This window comes from Taudactylus pleione, unplaced genomic scaffold (genome assembly GCF_031769625.1).
Source record: "Taudactylus pleione unplaced genomic scaffold, aTauple2 ptg000946l, whole genome shotgun sequence".
NCBI lineage: Eukaryota > Metazoa > Chordata > Amphibia > Anura > Myobatrachidae > Taudactylus > Taudactylus pleione.
This window is the reverse complement of record NW_028285347.1, coordinates 2689936-2707960: the sequence shown is the minus strand read 5'-3', so window position 1 is coordinate 2707960 and position 18025 is coordinate 2689936. Positions and strand designations below refer to the sequence as shown.

The 18025-nt window shown below is 48.1% G+C and overlaps 2 protein-coding genes across 9 annotated transcripts in view; both read right to left on the bottom strand.

Moving 5' to 3' along the window:
* Positions 1-17533, bottom strand: part of LOC148473261 (uncharacterized) — a 41116-nt gene extending 23583 nt beyond the window's left edge. Inside the window, exons 1-6 of one of the 8 annotated variants that reach the window (XM_088459874.1) lie at positions 17178-17533; positions 14620-14801; positions 14210-14398; positions 12852-12933; positions 12214-12308; positions 3861-3978 (exon numbers count right to left, since the gene is read on the bottom strand). In XM_088459874.1, coding sequence (XP_088316000.1) covers positions 3861-3978; positions 12214-12308; positions 12852-12933; positions 14210-14398; positions 14620-14739 — 604 coding nt within the window. In that variant the 5' untranslated portion in view covers positions 14740-14801; positions 17178-17533. The other 7 variants (XM_088459879.1, XM_088459873.1, XM_088459876.1 and 4 more) reach the window with 7 other exon arrangements.
* LOC148473262 (uncharacterized) lies at positions 13265-13891 on the bottom strand. Its single transcript, XM_088459913.1, has one exon. The coding sequence runs from the start codon at positions 13889-13891 to the stop codon at positions 13265-13267; it is 627 nt and encodes a 208-aa protein (XP_088316039.1).
* Positions 17534-18025: the final 492 nt, after the last annotated feature.

The window sequence follows — 18025 nt, the reverse complement described above, 5'->3', positions numbered from 1 at the left end:
TGAATACGGGCTTTAGTCGCAAACTGATGAAGGAAACCGCACTAAATCAATTTCATATGCAACACTTGAATATTTGTGTGACAGTCTGTATACTAAGCAAAGCGTGGAAAAAAGCCGCGACCGTTGCATGGAAAAAACCTTGGCGTGGAAAAAAGCCGCGACCGTTGCATTGTAGTATATCATATACAGGCTCAGTCGCGCACAGATATACCAGCGCAGTCTCATGGTGCAACTTAGTTGCAATGTGATGCTACTAAGACACACTTTTGGCCGGAAGAGAAGCAAGTCGAGACAGGCGGGACCTGGCGGGCGCCAAAAAGGGCTGTTTGGTGCGACTGCAGCAATAGTGTATGAGGACACATCTGTATTTAAAGTTCTCCTGCCTGTGGGAATCTAATTTGGGAATGAAAGAATTTCATTTCTCTGGCAGCCATCTTGTGAATCCCATGTTGCAGTCACAGAAGCACAGTCTGCATGGTTTCCTTTACAAGCTCTTCACCTACAACCCTGGTAACAACGCCAGAGGCGGCACTGCGATTTCCTCTGGCAGCCATCTTGTGAATCCCATGTTGCAGTCACAGGTGCACAGTTTGCATGGTTTCTTTTACAAGCTCTTCACCTACAACCCTGGTAACAACAGGTCCCGCCAGAGGCGACACTGCGATTCTGTGCTAAACAAAAGCGCTTTTATATTTAAGTAAATCACATAACTAAATCAGAGTTAGGTTTAGTCAGCAACTGGCAAATTATAAAATTAAAATGTGTGGTGAGAGGGGTTGACTCTCACCTGAAGTGACCACATTCTGGTGGGATCAGCCCGCTCTAAGGGAGACTGGAGTGGAACATGTGCGTTCTGCATTAGCAGTGCAGGTTTTCACATTTACACAGACCCAGCTGTAATAATCACTGGAGCACAGGAAGGGTTTAAAACTCCCACAGACCTGATGCTCCTTCCTCCTGATGCCGGACAAGCTGGCCAGGCGATAGGCGGGGGTGGTGGTTAGCATTAGGGTGCCAGGACCTGGCACTGCTGACTGTTAAGCACATGGAGTGCTGGGACATTTACCTTTATGTTTATTTGCTTATTTTCTGCCATGTGCCTATCCAGGCCTATGCTCACATATCAGTGTTCTCCCCAGGCTGTTTTCTGCAGGCGCATCGCCCAGCAGAAACAGTTTACCGCCCGGTACTTTCCCCCGTCGACCCCTGCTGTGGAACGCTGGCCTCTGAAGTGACCGGAGGCTAAAGAAACCTCCGATCGCTTCAGAGGCAAGCATTCCCAGTGATGCAGGGCGTGGGTGACGTCAGCGTGAGGAGCCTGCCCCGCGCGCCTGATGGATCTAGTTAGATCCAGTCAGAGCGAGGCAGCGGGAGTGGGAGCGGCGAGCTAGTTAAGGTAAGTTCTGGGCTGGGACCAGTCTGGGGGCACTGCCTAAGGGGCACTATTTAAGCCTGGGGGTACTGCATAAGGGCAAAGCAAAACTACAGGGGGGCAATGCATAAAGGGGAAAACTACAGTGGGCACTGTATAAAGGGCAGAAATACAGGGGGCACTGCATAATGGGCACTTCTGACTGAGAGCCAGTGGGGGAGCAGCCTGAGACCTGGAATGGTAAGGTAGATACCCCTTTTCCCGGCCCGTGCATAATTGCGAAGGCCCCCACCCGGCTGGAAAAAAATTCTGTCGAGAACACGGCGTATGCTAAGGTGAAGTGTTTGCTGCCATTAAAAGCCACTGCTTTACCAAGTACCTACCCGTCGAGTTCTCATTTCTATACCCCGTGTTACAAATGTAAGAAATGCTATCTTTTGGCATCAACATCTACGAAAAACCTGTATTAGTTAGCTAAATATTTTTTTTATGCTCCTCTAAATCTGTTCAGTAGACTATGTCCTTGCACTATCCCTCAAGGAAGACAACCAATACTTAGGAGGATAGCACTTCTCTATCTTCCAGCAGTGCAACTCCAGAGCTTGTTCCAATGTATAAGAAATGATCTGTACAGATTTGTGGATTCAAAGCAGGGGCAGTGATGTTACAGAAAGCCTAACCGGCAGTGTTCCAAAGGCATGGTTTCAGCTATGTAATGGAAAGAGAAGCAACTGCACAATTCAACCTTAAATTCTAGCATAGCTGCAGTGGAAAGTCTTTAAGAGGATCTTAAGTGGTAATTCCTGTGAGGATACAGAGCTTATGGTTAGCTCTTTCACCCAAACAGTCTAGCTGGTCTGCCCGAAGCAGCCGTATGTGCTATCCAAAAAATACCTGGTACATCCGCGGGTTCGGAATCAATTCGGCAAAGATAAAACATACTAACACAACTTTAATTTAAAAAACAGAATGTATGGACTTACAAACCTATACATCCATATAGCTGATAACCAACAGGAGATTCAGAGCTTACTGGACTAACCTACCATAGTCTAAAAAAGGCTCTAATGACCATATCCTCTGTAGTGCAATCAGTCACCAAGCCATGCAGCGTTCATCTCTCTGATGCCGGGACAGGGACCAATTTCAATGTCCTCCTGCTTTAGACAGGTCCACAAACTAGCAAGTTCCACGGAGCCTTAGCAGATCCAATCATTAGCATGACCCATGCCAGTTCAACAGGAAGTATAACCCTTAATCACATAGTCCAGAGAGCTCTTAGGTCCAATGGTGGGGCTGGGCTGGGCACCTGTATAATAAAGAGTGGCCACCCTAATAGATGGAGGTCTCCTCCAAGTCCTTGGGGTTGCAAAACGCACCATGCAGGGTTCTGCTCCAGCCAGTTTACCTGATCCGGATAAAGATCAAAAGGCCATAAAGCATGGCCCTAGTGGAGGAACTCCTGCAAAGTCTTTAGCTAGAAGCCAGTGCAACTTCTCCTGGAGAATGGTTTCCCTAAACAGCCCAAGGGTACATACAGCAGCTCTCATAGGATAAAGTGTCATAAGAACAGCAAGACACCACAATTTAACATACATACATTGTTATACATCACAGATAATGCACAGCATGAGATATTCACAATAGTATTGGCGAGAGGGGATGCAAAGCACGTCTAACCTTCATTTACAATATGCCCAGCACCATGCTCTCACCACCCTGGCAGCGCTTCTGCTTGGCGCTCTCTACAGGCTTTCAAGAGGCATCAGTGTCTCTGATCTCAGTCAACTGATACCAAAGACAAAATGTAAATGTACATAATATCACTGCTAATAGGCCACAGTCAGCTGAGTACTTCCACATTGAGTCAGCCATTCGAATGATGGTTATTATATAGACTCCTAAGGCTTAACACACAGGGTATGTGATGCTAAGATTGGGTATCAGCCATACTGCTGGGGTTCCAAATCAGAGATCCCCAACATTCAATTACAGTTGGCGAGGGAGTGGGTTTTATGTGCAAAGCTTGGCACACACTATGCGATTCACCGAAAACGAACGATCTAGTGTTCCGATGCAGATCGGAACTACAGATCGTGCGGATCGCAAAGTGTACGGACTGTCTGAACACTCCCACGGTCACATGCGATATCGTCTGGTCTGCCGTGCTGCACGGACAATATCGCATGCGTCGCTGTTGCAGGTAATGAAAGATGAAACAAGGGATCATTCCATCGTTCATTACATCGCTCAATGTGTACCCGTAGTAAGATATGTCGGCCAGTCGGGCTAACATATTGTCTGGGTACACATCGATAAGTGTGTACCCAGCTTAAGATTTTATGGGAGGCTCCTTAAATCAAATCGCCTCAAATAATCAAATGGAGGCAAAAGCAATTATTGGGAAGAAAGGGTCTACTCTAACAACCTAATGGGCTTAAGGGGGAAACTGACTTGTAGAGACGCAACAAGAACTGTATTTAATTACCTGTGGCGATATGTGTAGGTAGGTCTTCATCCACACACTGCTGCTCCCCCATCTCATAGGTCTCTTCTACTTTCACTTCCTCTGGATTGGATAATGGTGTTACGTTTCGCGTTTCATTCTAAATAGTAAAAGAAAAAAAAAAATAAAGAAAAAATAAATAATAATAATAATAATAATATATATATTTTTATATGTAGCGTGTGTAAGTGCAGGGGGAAGAAACTACTGCATCATGAGTTTATAATACTTAGATATACTAGCGCTAAATCCTTACCATTGGGGTACACTGGACCATGGGGGATCTAGAGCCTCCAAAAGGATTTTGGCACCTTAAAACATATACAAATATTGTTTGTGCTCCCCCCTCTTATACCCCCATCCTGCAGGGGTCTGCATGCCCTATAGGTCTAAACCAGAGAGAAAAAAGTTCAAGAAAAAAAAAAAAAAAAACGGACCAAATCTATACAACAAGCGAGAAAACGTCTGTCTGTTTGTCCTTTATGCATGGCCAGAGTTTTGGACCTAGCTCCACCAAACTTGGCATGGTGGTGTAGTTTGACCAGGATTAGGTTTTTGCCTAGGCATGTACTTTGTCAGGGCCACACAATCCCTAAAAACGGAGACACTATTACATTACACAGGTTCCGGGGCCGACTCAAGTGGAAATTGGCAGTCTGACAAAATCCTGAGTGAAAGCTACAAAAGTATCCTTTTACAGTCTGAGCAAGTTTCAACCTGTACGACTCATGAAAATTCATATTAAATCCAGAGTTAGTACTTTTTAAAATTACTATATATAAGTCAGCCCTCTTAAAAAGGCCCCCCCCCAGGTAAAAACGAAACACATACATTTGCCCCCATACAGAGTCCATTCTAGTCATGCCACACAGTAGTACCCCTTATACACATTATGCCACGCAGTAGTAGTGCCCCTTATACATTATGCCACACAGTAATGCCCTTTACAGATTATGCCATATAGTATTAGTACCCCATATAACACATTATTCCACACAATAGTAGTGGCCCCTTACACATTATGCCACACAGTAATGCCCGTTACACATTATGCCCCCCCATCAACTCACCTCCAGCAGCCTCTCACCTCCCACTGTGTGCCATTAGCAGCCAGCATATGTGGATTCGATGCCAGGTCGCCAGCGAATTACAGTTGGCGCAGCGGCAGATAGCACCGGCCCAATTTGAATCTGGAGCCGGTCATGTGCCAATCGGAGCTCGCAGACCGGCAGCAAATCAGGAGCCGCCACTGCTGATTGGCTGCCGGTCCGCAAGCTCCGATTGCCTTGATTACCGGCGGAGCTGTCTCTCGATGTCTGCCTGCTGGCGCGCTAGCTGTAATTACGCACTTGAACAAAATAGGAGTTCCCTGCAGGATGGTGAAATAGAAGAGGGGCACAAGCAATTTTGGATTTAAAGCGCCAAAGTCTTATAGGAGGCTCTATGCGCCCAAGGTCAAAGGTCCAGTTTCCCTAATAGGGAAGAATCCTTAAAGAAAATGGCACTAATACAGTGATCTAACAGATGCTGCAGTTTATGGTGTCATTTGTACTGAAAAGGAACATATTCCTGCCAGATATCACAACTCATTTGTGTAGAAAAGCTATGGCATGTAATAGAGGCAGAAGATATATTAACATTTCAATAATAAGACTATTTCACTTAATGTTCATTCTAGCACCCTGTACCTGTCACAACCCGTGCAGTTCCTCTTTCCTGCCTGGGGTGTCGCTCTCTGCTCTGGTGATTCTAGCACACTCTGGTCTGTATCTCAGCAGTTTGTTGCATTAAGCTGGGTACACACCTTTCGATATCGAGCAGTTTGTTCAATATCGAAAGTGTGTGTACGCACGTTCGATCCTGTTTTTTCGGATGAAAACTGGTCAAATCGGAGGATTGCATCATCTGTGCAGTTTAATTTTCATCCGATTCGACAGGGCCTGTTCGTACCGAAAGTGCTGTGTGTATGCACCTTCGGCCGTTCTTACGGTTGTACACCAAACCTGGGGCTGCCTCTCTGGGTTACTGTGAGCGCAGCCTGAAATCGGGAAAATGTGTACGCTGGTACAATCATTTCCTTGCGATATTTCGACAGCGCCGGGATCGAAGGACGCACATTGGATTGTATATGTGTGTGTTTGTGCGTATTGGGACTTCCGAACAGGAGCATTGTCGATCGAACCGTCGCATCGAATGTGTGATTGTATAGGTGTGTACCCAGCTTAAGTCGGGTATGCTAGAAGCACCAGAGCAGAGAGTGACACCCCAGGCAGGAAAGAGGAACTGCACAGGCTGTGACAGGTGCAGGATGTTAGAATAAACACCATCACTATGCATTAAAAAGTTACCAAAAATAAGAATACATTGAAACATTTGCATCTGTGTATGTTTATACAAATTTAAAGATAACGAGTTTCAATATAAAAGATTTCATACTTGTATAAATATTTTAAAGGGGGAAAAAAATAAAAATCTATGAGAGATACAACAAGAGATATGGTAAGAACTTACCTTTGTTATCTCTGTTTCTACGAAGTCCATAGGGTCCACAGGGTTGACCTTGGGGTATAGGTTGGGAACCAAATCCGGGCACCACGCAGTTAAAGCTTTTAGCTCCCAGGATGCACTTGGGTCCACTCTCCCTATAACCCCGCCCCCCAGCCAGAGGCACCTCAGATTGTAAGTAGCCAAAGGCCGGAGGAGGAGAGAAAAAGAGAGAGAAAACTGGAACACTCTAGAACCATACTCACAGAAAAGGAGACGGGAAGCCGGTGACCAGTAACACAGCCCATATGAAGCCAGGTGCGTCAGGGCGGGCGCCCTGTGGACCCTATGGACTTCGTAGAAACAGAGATAACAAAGGTAAGTTCTTACCATATCTCTTGTTTTCTACTTCAGGGTCCATAGGGGGTCCACAGGGTTGACCTTGGGGATGTCCCAAAGCAGTTCAACCAAGGGTGGGGACGCTCCTGTGCTGAGAGGAGAATCCGTCGCCAAAAAGGAAGCATCCTGAGAGGCAAAGGAAACCAATGCCTAGAACCTTAAAAAGGTATGGACAGAAGACCACGTGGACACCTAGTAAGGCAAAACAGCCGAGGCGCCACGACGAGCCGCCCACGAGGGTTACACGGCCCGAGAAAAAAACAAGCCTCAACGACAGAAATGCCCACCCATGGGTAGGCCCCTGAGGAAGACATACGAGGCCATCCAGTCAACATTTCATTATAGGCCGGCCATCGTTTCCTGTTAAAACCAGAAACCGCAGACCACCAATAAGGAGTCCGCTTACCATAAGGAACTTGAACGGATCACATAAAGCCAAAGAGGCCGGACCACAGTCCATGAGGCCACAACAGCCGAGAGGACTGGGAACTGAATGGCCATACCATAAGTTCCAGAATAATATGGAACCTAAAAACCACTTTAAGAAGAAACACAGGGCGAGAGCAACTCACACCCTGACATGATGCCCTCCAGAAGAGGGAGCCACATGAGAACGCTCCCCATTCAGACACTCTCCTGGTTGATTTAAACACCCTGAGAGAGAGAGAGAGAGAGAGCTTAAACAATAGACCATGTAATGGCTATCACAACCAGCGGTTCCATGGACTGTCCCCGGAGGGAACAAAGAACCACTACTAACTCCCCAGGAGTCCCTAGGGAGGATAAGTGGAGACATAATCCAGAAAACACTCCAAAGGATGAACTGGATACCAGAGCGGAGCAATTCCATATCTTAACCATACCGACAGTGTAGAGATCCGCACTGTCAGGAAGGCCAGGCCAAGGGTGAAACCCAAGCCAGCTGGAAGGAATGCCAGAATATCTGGAAATCCTGGACACCGGAGGATCGTATCGACAGGTACGATACCATAAGAATTATGTATGCCACAGTCCGTGGCAGATCCCAGCAAAGTCTGGCCTATCTGCTCTAAACATCTCAATGAAGACAGAGCCAGGGAAGCCCGAGGACCACAGTAGGGGCGCAGTTAAAGACAAGCGATCCAGATCCAGGGAAAAACAAGGACCCTGAGACAACAGGTCCAGATAGTGAAGCAGTAGGAACGGAGCATCGAGGAGGAGACTCCGAAAATCTTAGTACCAGTGATGTCTGGGACGACCTGGAGCCCCCAGAAGGAAAGCCCCTCCGTCTCGAATTAAACTTCCGAAGACCTCGAGGAAGAAGGGAGACCGGAGGACACAGGTACACAAAGTGGAAGGACCACTTCACTGACAAAGAGTCACTGAAGGTAGCTTCAGTACTCCTAGAGCTGGACTGTAACACCGGTAATGTGTGATCGAGTCAGAAGGCCATGGGGATCAATCCCCTCAGGGAGGCCCCCTCTGCTCACCAGGAGTTGAAACCTCTCTTGGAGAAGAGACTAGTCCCCGGGATGCACGCCGTGACGGCTGAGGAAGCCCGCTTCCCAATGGAGAGCTCCGGGAATAAACACCGCAGAGTTGGCCAGGAGAAGACCCTTGGACTATGTCAGAATGGGTGACATTCCTAACATTGCCACCCAACTACCAGTGTTGCCTAGATGGAAGCCACTGTTGTGACACTGTCGGACTGAACCTATTCAGGTTAACCGTGACAAATGGGTTAGGCCAGAGTGAAAGTCCAAGACAGCTTAAAGTATCAACAAGGTAAGTGGCAGGGCAGAAGCGACAGACGTCCAACTGCCCCGAAATGAATGCGGACCAGACACTGTCTTTAGCAAAGAACACCCTGGACGAGATGGCCATAGCCACCCGGACAGAGACCAACTCGCCTCCGTAGAAAGTATCATCGTTCGAACAGTGATCCGATGGAAAAAACTCGATCCATCTGGAGGGGAGTCAATTATGGCAAGGCCTGGAATGGAACTGAGCACATTCCACCCTACCAAAAGGTAGACACTCTGGTAGACCGCGCATCACAAAGAGTAATGACATATGTCGACTGCGTAGATATCCGCACCCTCGAAGTTGAAGAGTGGAGATCTTGTCTTACGCCAGAAAAATTCTCAGATTCTGAGAATCCAGCAGTGCTCCCAGATGAAGAAAACCCTGTGAGGGATGCAGGGAGGACTTTTCTGTGACGAGAAGAAGCCCCGGTTATCCTGACCTGGCGGTAAAGTACCTTGGTGATCCTGCTAAAAGTAGGAGACCGTCCAGAGAAAGGAGCATTCGGATACACTGAACAGGTGAACTGTCAGAAAATCCATAAAGCTGGTAAACCCCGGTGGAGTTGAGGACAGCCCCAAAAGGCAGAGCCCGAAACTTACAAGTGTTGCTGTGGCACAGCAAACCTGAACCCATGCTGATGAGAGGGCTCTGTATGTACCCGTAGGTACGTATCCTGAATACTCGGATATACCATAAAATCCCCAGGTTCCAAACATCGGATGATGGAGCATGGACGATTCCACCTGAGTCAAGGCACCGTTGGAATCTGATTCAGGGATTTGAGACAGAGTATAGGCAAAGGAGGACCAGTCGGTCACCGCCCCAAAAAGAAAGTAGAACAACCAGTCCCTCACTGAGATAGTGAGGTTGGCCGAAATAGCTCTGCTTACCACAAAGACTGTATAGCTTTCTGGGATTGTAAGGCCCTGATCAGTTCTGAAGAAGGGCCCGTGTACCAATGCCTGTGAGGAGGCTGCATGAGCAATGAGAGGCCGTTGAGAATCAGTACCTCACTCTGGAAATTCCCCAGATGTAGACCTGTCCCGTCAGGCTGAGGGTATATCCTCAGGTGTAGAAACAGGGTCGTCCGGAAGTCCAGGACTGCTCGGTACTGGATATGGTGGCCCCCGTGGAGGCCGACAGCCTAGGAAAAAACAGGCCTTTAGGCTGACCCTGAGGACAAAAAGACTTAACAGAGTTAGTCCGAATGTAGTGGGAGTAGCTAAAGACGGTATCTCCCCATTAGTGATACTGCCAATGATGCAACGATCTTGTCAAGGTCAGGACCAAACAAGAACTTCCCCCTGGAAGGAGTGTGCACCTCTGCTTTCCCATAACGCAGCCATAGGGTACTGCGGCGGATACAGATGCCGCCGAAACCCTGAAAGTTAGAAGACCGGCATCCCATGAGGTAATCCCACATATGACCACTGCATATTTTGTGAGCGGCAAAAAGATATTTGAACCTCAGACGTGTTGGAGGGGAAAAACGTCACAAAAGCATCACCATGCGATGGCCATGGTAGGACGGGCAACAGGCCCTGAAAACGAGTACATTGATTTCAGGCAAAGTTACCACCTACGGATCCGTAAAATCCGTCCAGGCCGGGATGGGAGGCGTATTAATGCCTGTAACCCGATGATTAACATACAAATCCATCCCAGAAGGGGATTTCCATTACTTGTGAGGACCCTCAGGGAATGGGAAACAGGAGGCCTTTGTGACTCCTCGTATCTGGGGACAGCCAGACTCCCGCTATGAGATCCACCCGCTGGGCAGAAAACGGGAGATGTATGATACAGGTGCAGGATCGACATTCTCTATATCCAGAATGAGCCTGGCTACCAGCCCCAAAGCAGGGATAATAATACTTGAGATCGGCTCCCCCCCATGTGAGAGGGAAAGAGCCGAATATACCATCCAGTTCACGGCAGAGCCACTGGTCAGTAACCACAGGGCGTATATCACGCCAATTAGTATTTCGTATAAAACGACATCCACCAGGGTGGCCGTTGTGGTAATCCCTGCAAGGGGAATGACAGACCGATGTGGTATCGGAGGTAATTCATGTACTGTGAAAAACCCCGGCAGGGAGCGATAGTCTGTGACACAGGGGTAAATTGCAAGAAATTGCGAGATACCCCGAGTTCAAAAGGGCAGTATGGTGAAGTAACTCCAAGCGAGTGACGACAATGGGGCCCGCCCGGCGATCCTCAAAGGAGAGGATCCTGAGAAACAACGCCCTTTAAGGGGGTCGTGCAAGGGGCCCGGCACCATATGGTGCCGCATACGTAAACCTTTCTGAGTTAAAATCCTCCGCACTAATTCCTGCAGGCTATGACTTGCAGGATAGCAATAATGGGTGCAGTATCGTGTGCAATCTCCTGGTCAGATATATCTGACTATCTTGACGGAAATATTAAGCAGCGCCATACCGGTCCTGACTGACGCTAAGATTAGCTGCAGGAACCCATTATCAGCGTACGCAACTCACAGTTCCATCTAAAATATGGCAACGTGCAGCACGCAACAGTATGTGACAAACCTCACAGATATTAACAAATATATATATGTGAGGTCTCAGAACCACCCCAGGTACACCTGTATTAGGGCAGATAAAGAAAAGGGATAGATATACACTGACAGGTGAGAGAAAAAGCAGACAGTCAGCACTAGCATAAGTCACATACAATGCAGAAAAATATATATACATACATAAGCATGACATATAATATACTGCACAATGTCGCTACATTCAACTGCCCAGATTCAGTGTCTGGGAAGGCTATAGCGCTGTGTACACTCACCCAAAATGGCCAGGTACGCAGGGGGACTGGGCTCACTGACATCCTAAGAGTTCTGCAGCACCACAGAGAGAAAATGGCCGCTGGAGACCTCAGAAGAAGCGTGGCCCGCGGAGGAAGCAGCTCAGCGACGCCAGACTGTATTATTGAAAGGCGCGCTGAGCTGAGGGGAGGAGCCGCTAGACAGGGAAGGCTTCCTCCCCTGGCTAGCAATTAACCCCCCGGGATGCCGGCTCCCGCTGCCGCTATAATCCCTGGTGGGCTGTGGACACGCGGGGTATGCCTCCATGGAGGGGGAGCCCGCCGCCACCGCTAGCGCCTCCGGTCTGTCCCCAGAGACCGGAGGCATAAGGCTGCATGTACACGCGGGTCACCGCAAGCGGTGACCACGCGACTTACCTGTCCCCGTCGATCCGGCAGCAGCCCAGGGATTCCTCCAGAGCCCGGCTAGTACAGACTCTGGGGTCCCGCTGCGATCCCCAGATCTGTACTGGCGTCGCAGCGCCGGCGGGGTGTAGGAGCGGCAGCTCAGACGTCCATTGGACAGTCTGATGCTGCCGCTCTGAAGAGTAGTAAAAAAATAATAAAACAAAACTCTTTTAAGCTTAGAGGCTGCTAAGCAGCCCCCCTGCAGTAACGGTGACCCGACTCCGGCCGGGCACCAACTTAAACTGAGGTGCCTCTGGCTGGGGGGCGGGGTTATAGGGAGAGTGGACCCAAGTGCATCCTGGGAGCTAAAAGCTTTAACTGCGTGGTGCCCGGATTTGGTTCCCAACCTATACCCCAAGGTCAACCCTGTGGACCCCCTATGGACCCTGAAGTAGAAATATTGTATTAGGTGACACAGCCCAGCCGCTCTTACCGGATCATTTTGTAGTATACTCTGATCTTCTGTAGAACTTTGGAAAGACATAGCACTGGGACATTTCTCTGCTGGTTTTTGGTTATTACATTCATCTGGAAGAAACATGCACTATACATGAGTGATGAGATTATTAACTGAATGGCAAATTATTTACTCCAAAACCAAGCGAGGTCAGAGACTTTACTGGTCACGTTAGGTACAAAAACCAGGCACAAACCACTCCAGTGAATGGCAGATCAACACTCAGCATAACAGGATCAGGAAGAGTGTAAATTAGCGCCCCCTACAGAACATTTCCAAAATCCAACTAGAATTTTTGCTTTTTAATGCTAAATGGGGAACGACAAATCACAAATGTCAGAGGGTTGGACCAAAAGCTTCAGAGGGCTGATCATCGAGAGGTGACTATACAAGCATAACGAGGAACACTAGGCCTATGGGTGTCCCAGGGCTGTCGTGCCACCAATAGGCCTAGTGGGTGGCCCGGACGGAGACTGCACAAGGGCCCCCTCTTATCCTAATATGCCCTTGTTGCAGATATATATTTGTGGCATATCCAAACAGCTTCTCCCTATCCAAGCTACGTAGTGAGCCATACATATATACATTACAATCATGACATCTGGTGACATTACCTGGTGACGTGAAGTGCTGGTGATTTTCTTTCATTACGTTTTTGTGCGGATCCTTGTCTCCTTTTATATACTCCCACTCCTCCTAGGAGAAATAGACAGTAACATCTTCACACCTTATAGGAACCAGACACACACAATGATACAGTCATCACCCAGACACATCCCTGTATAATGTCCCATTCCCAGCAGTCACCTCTCCAGTCATCACCCAGACACATCCCCTGGTGTAACTGTATAATGTCCTATTCCCAGCAGTCATCACCCAGACACATCCCCTGGTGTCACTGTATAATGTCCCAATCCCAGCAGTCACCTCTCCAGTCATCACCCAGACACATCCCCTGGTGTTACTGTATAATGTCCCATTCCCAGCAGTCACCTCTCCAGTCATCACCCAGGCACATCCCCTGGTGTTACTGTATAATGTCCCATTCCCAGCAGTCACCTCTCCAGTCACATCCCCTGGTGTTACTGTATAATGTCCAATTCCCAGCAGTCACCTCTCCAGTCATCACCCAGACACATCCCGTGGTGTTACTGTATAATGTCCCATTCCCAGCAGTCACCTCTCCAGTCATCACCCAGACACATCCCCTGGTGTTACTGTATAATGTCCCATTCCCAGCAGTCACCTCTCCAGTCATCACCCAGACACATCCCCTGGTGTTACTGTATAATGTCCCATTCCCAGAAGTCACCTCTCCAGTCATCACCCGGACACATCCCCTGGTGTTACTGTATAATGTCCCATTCCCAGAAGTCACCTCTCCAGTCATCACCCAGACACATCCCCTGGTGTTACTGTATAATGTCCCATTCCCAGCAGTCACCTCTCCAGTCATCACCCAGACACATCCCGTGGTGTTACTGTATAATGTCCCATTCCCAGAAGTCACCTCTCCAGTCATCACCCAGACACATCCCCTGGTGTTACTGTATAATGTCCCATTCCCAGCAGTCACCTCTCCAGTCATCACCCAGACACATCCCCTGGTGTTACTGTATAATGTCCCATTCCCAGAAGTCACCTCTCCAGTCATCACCCGGACACATCCCCTGGTGTTACTGTATAATGTCCCATTCCCAGAAGTCACCTCTCCAGTCATCACCCAGACACATCCCCTGGTGTTACTGTATAATGTCCCATTCCCAGCAGTCACCTCTCCAGTCATCACCCAGACACATCCCATGGTGTTACTGTATAATGTCCCATTCCCAGCAGTCACCTCTCCAGTCATCACCCAGACACATCCCCTGGTGTTACTGTATAATGTCCCATTCCCAGAAGTCACCTCTCCAATCATCACCCAGACACATCCCCTGGTGTTACTGTATAATGACCCATTCCCAGCAGTCACCTCTCCAGTCAGCAGCTGAATGATCTTGTTGGCGAGTTCCAGCATCTTCTTGCCGTTGTTCCTCTCCCGTGTCAGTGAGTGAGGTTGAGGCTCCATGTTGGGGCTCTGGGTCCTACCAAATCCTCCGGATACAATGGGACTGCTGCTGTGTGTGACTCGACCACCAGTCATCTTCAATACAATGTAATCCTGTGTGTTACAATAAATTAAGTTAAGCAGCGATAGCTATACTTCTGATTGGACATAACAGCTTGTGTCCTCCAGGACTCAATCAACCTACCATCACATAATTACTCTCTAGAAACTAATGAAGAGCATTACCTTCAAACCATGACTAATCTTCTGCCAGTCCCTGCTGTAGTAGCCAATGATATAAGAATGATGTCACTGACATTCCCAGAATCCCTCACCTCTCCAGTTAGCAGGTAAAGAATATCCAGGGTGAGATGCATTATCTTCTCAATCATGAGATTCCCGGCCTTGTCCATACTGAGTGATTCAGGCAGATCATCTAGACGTGACAACTTCATTTTAAGATACGTCAGTGGCCTGGTATAGACGCGAGCAGTATGCAGCCTTTAGCTACAGATACCTGTAGGAAGAATAGAACGGGACAGATGTGTAACTTTATAGTACAGTCAGTGTGATCCAATAACACAAATATTACTAAAGCAGGCTACAGATGTTACATCTTCCCTTTTCTCCTCCATTCACTCTTCTGTCAGGGTCCTAGCATGCACAGATAGCTAGGACCTCTGCTGATCACCTTTAATGCTACTTGGCTCTGTAGCAGAAGAGATACAGCAAGACTTATAGCTTCTGTGTTGGCTACCTCCTGTTATAGATGGCAGTGCCAATGGCTGAGCTTCCAGCTGTATGTGCGTGCAGTGTAAGGACACTACTAAACAATACAAATAGGGGGAAAACCTGTTGGAGCCTCTCTACTCAACAGCAACTTTAATGGACCTAAGAAAAAGGAACATTGCAACAACTAATAAAAAGGGTGAAGGATGGGACTAAAGGCCTGATTCAGATTTGGGAATAGAGTAAGATAAAGCAAGTAATTGTGCACCTGGAGAAACCATGTTGCAATGCAAGGGGTGCAAATACATACTGTACTTTTTTTTTGCATGCAAGGTAAATACTGGCTGCTTTTGCATGTAGCCCCTAAATGTTGGGACAGCTTTATTTTTACACTGCAATTTAGATTTCATTTAGGACATGCCCCTCCTAAATCAATATCTATCTGCACAATTTACATTTTCCCCACCTGCAGTGCAATATTGTTTTACCAAGAGGCACAGTCACTGGCTATTTTTTACTCTATTCCCAAAGCTGAATCAGGCCCTAAATACAACATAGACAGCATTCGCACAGATGGAGAGCAGCAAGGAGTAAGCCAAAGCCGGGTACACACTATATGATATGTCGTCAGCCAGTGTGTACCGGCTATGTCACTTATGATGCACGCTCCTGTGCAAAGTCAGCGACATCATCCGTTGGACCTGCATGCAGGACCGGCGGGTGATATCGTCAGCGGGGGCCGTCGCTCCCAACATTGGCAAGTGGGTATGCGCTTGCCCATGCCGGGACCCCCGTCATGCTGGGTACACATCGTTAAGTGTGTACCCAGCATAACATACTACCCTCCTTCCTAGTCTATACCAAACAGGGCATGAGAGGCCTTATTAAAAAAAGATGCTAGAAGCAAGTGGGCTAAAGGACCTCTGATGTGACAGCCATGTAACCAGCGATGGCAGGGCACCATCCTGCCCCCATAACCTAACCTTCTCATCAATACGATGCACACTCCTGCCACCCTAGCCTACCCCTGTCACCAATACATTGCCTAGGTAACCTAGCCCCAGTCTCACCAGTACACTGCACCTTACATCTCTCCACTGCTAATCAGCTGTTAAAACTCTTTCAGGACATGCTGGGATGTGTAGTTCATCAGCTGCTGGAGGGCCGCTTATTGCACCAACCCTAAGCTAGCACCTATTAAGTCATTCCTAGTCCTTATCCATCCCCTTGTGCTTCTCTCTGACGTTACGCAGTGGCTGTACCCGGACAACAAGGGCCCCCTAGTGCCCACGCTACAGCTGCAATGTACGGGGCAAAGGGGGGGGTCATCTATCCGATCCGCGATACCTGGCCGCCTCGGGGATAAACACGACGTCACCACCAGATGATCCCACCTGCACCGCACCGGCGCCTACGTTGGGTGATAATCAGCAGCGGCTCAGTCGCTGTGTACTGTGAGTGTCATTTCTTAGCGTCACCACTAGAGGACACAGTGTTATTCCTTTGTGTCTCCACTACAGGAGTCATTTTGCTGAAGTCCACCAGCGTCTAACACAGTGACACAAACACAAATCTTTAGAAAAATGTCTGCCAGTGCCGTCTGCAAATCATAGAAAAGGAGACATCCAAGTAGGTCAGCAGCCCAATCCTTTGAAGCAAACCAGAGCCCCTTAATTTCATTGGTTTACAGCAGGGATGGGGAACCTCAGGCCCGGGGGCCGTATAAGGCCCCTTGAATCATTTGGTCTGGCCCCTTGGAGCTTTTTACTGCTAGCCACATCTGGCACCCCGCAGCCAGAGTCTATGCAGCAGTGCCACCTGGAACGTCCTTAGGATGCTTCAGACGGTCACACCGCTGCCCTTACAGCTCCCCGGAACATCCTCAGGATGCTCTGGGCATTGCTTTAATCACCGGCGATTATGTCCCTGGGTGCATGGCCTGCACCAGGCCCGCAAATAATGTTATATGTATCAAAATGGCCCTCTGTAGTAAAAAGGTTTCCTACCGCTGGGTTACAGCAAGGCTGACTGAGGGGACCCCCTCCTTGCAGAAAAGCCTTAGCAGATGTACATATAACAGTAGGGGGGGGGGGGGATTCCAATTACCCGTATGATGTGCGGTTACACAGGTAGTTACAGGAGGGAAAACCTTGATTCTTCTCACCTGCCCAGATATCCTGCGTAGTGTTAGTGCGCCAGGTTCCAGCGCAATTGAAGAGTCAACATTGATGTCCCCATCGTCACCTGCCCAACAATAGTGGGCAGCTGTCATTAAAAAAAAAAACATTGAGTTTCTATCACCTTTTTACACAAGTTTCAGCCATACAGAATTTTGTACTGATCATTCCGGCTGTGTACCCTGGTTCTCTAGGGGTCCCCAAGTGCAGATGCCATGGTAGGGGTCACTGCACAGAGGAGGGTGCATGCTGATAGCAGTAGAAAGAATGCCACCAATGTCATCAGTATACACTAGTGCACAGCTTCTCAAGACCCCAAACAGTGCATGTTTTCCAGGTCTCCTTACAGAATCGCAAGTAAAATAATTAGCTCCACCTGTGGAAATTTTAAGTTGTTTCAGTGAGTAATGACTACACCTGTTCACCTGCTGGGTGACCTGGAAAATGTGAACTATTTGGTGTGAGGACTGAGTTTGAGAACTACTGCACAAGTGTCTTGCTGGCTGTACAATACTAGCTTTGTATAATACTGCTGGATAGGAATGGCCTTTTGAAGGGCAGAATCGAATTGAAAGCACTTCTGCCATTAGTTAATGCTTTTCGATGGTATGTGACCATTGTTTCTAAATCATTTGATGGTTTACAACAGAGGTTCCCAAAACACACTCCTCAAGGCACCCCCAACAGTTCATGTTTTAGAGCTATCCATGGTTGAGCACAGGTGGCTAAATCAAATTGACTGAGGTACTAATTAAGTTACCTGTGGTCAATCATGGATATCCTAAAAACCTGGATTGTTAGGGCGCTTTGAGGAATGAGTTTGGGAACCACTGGT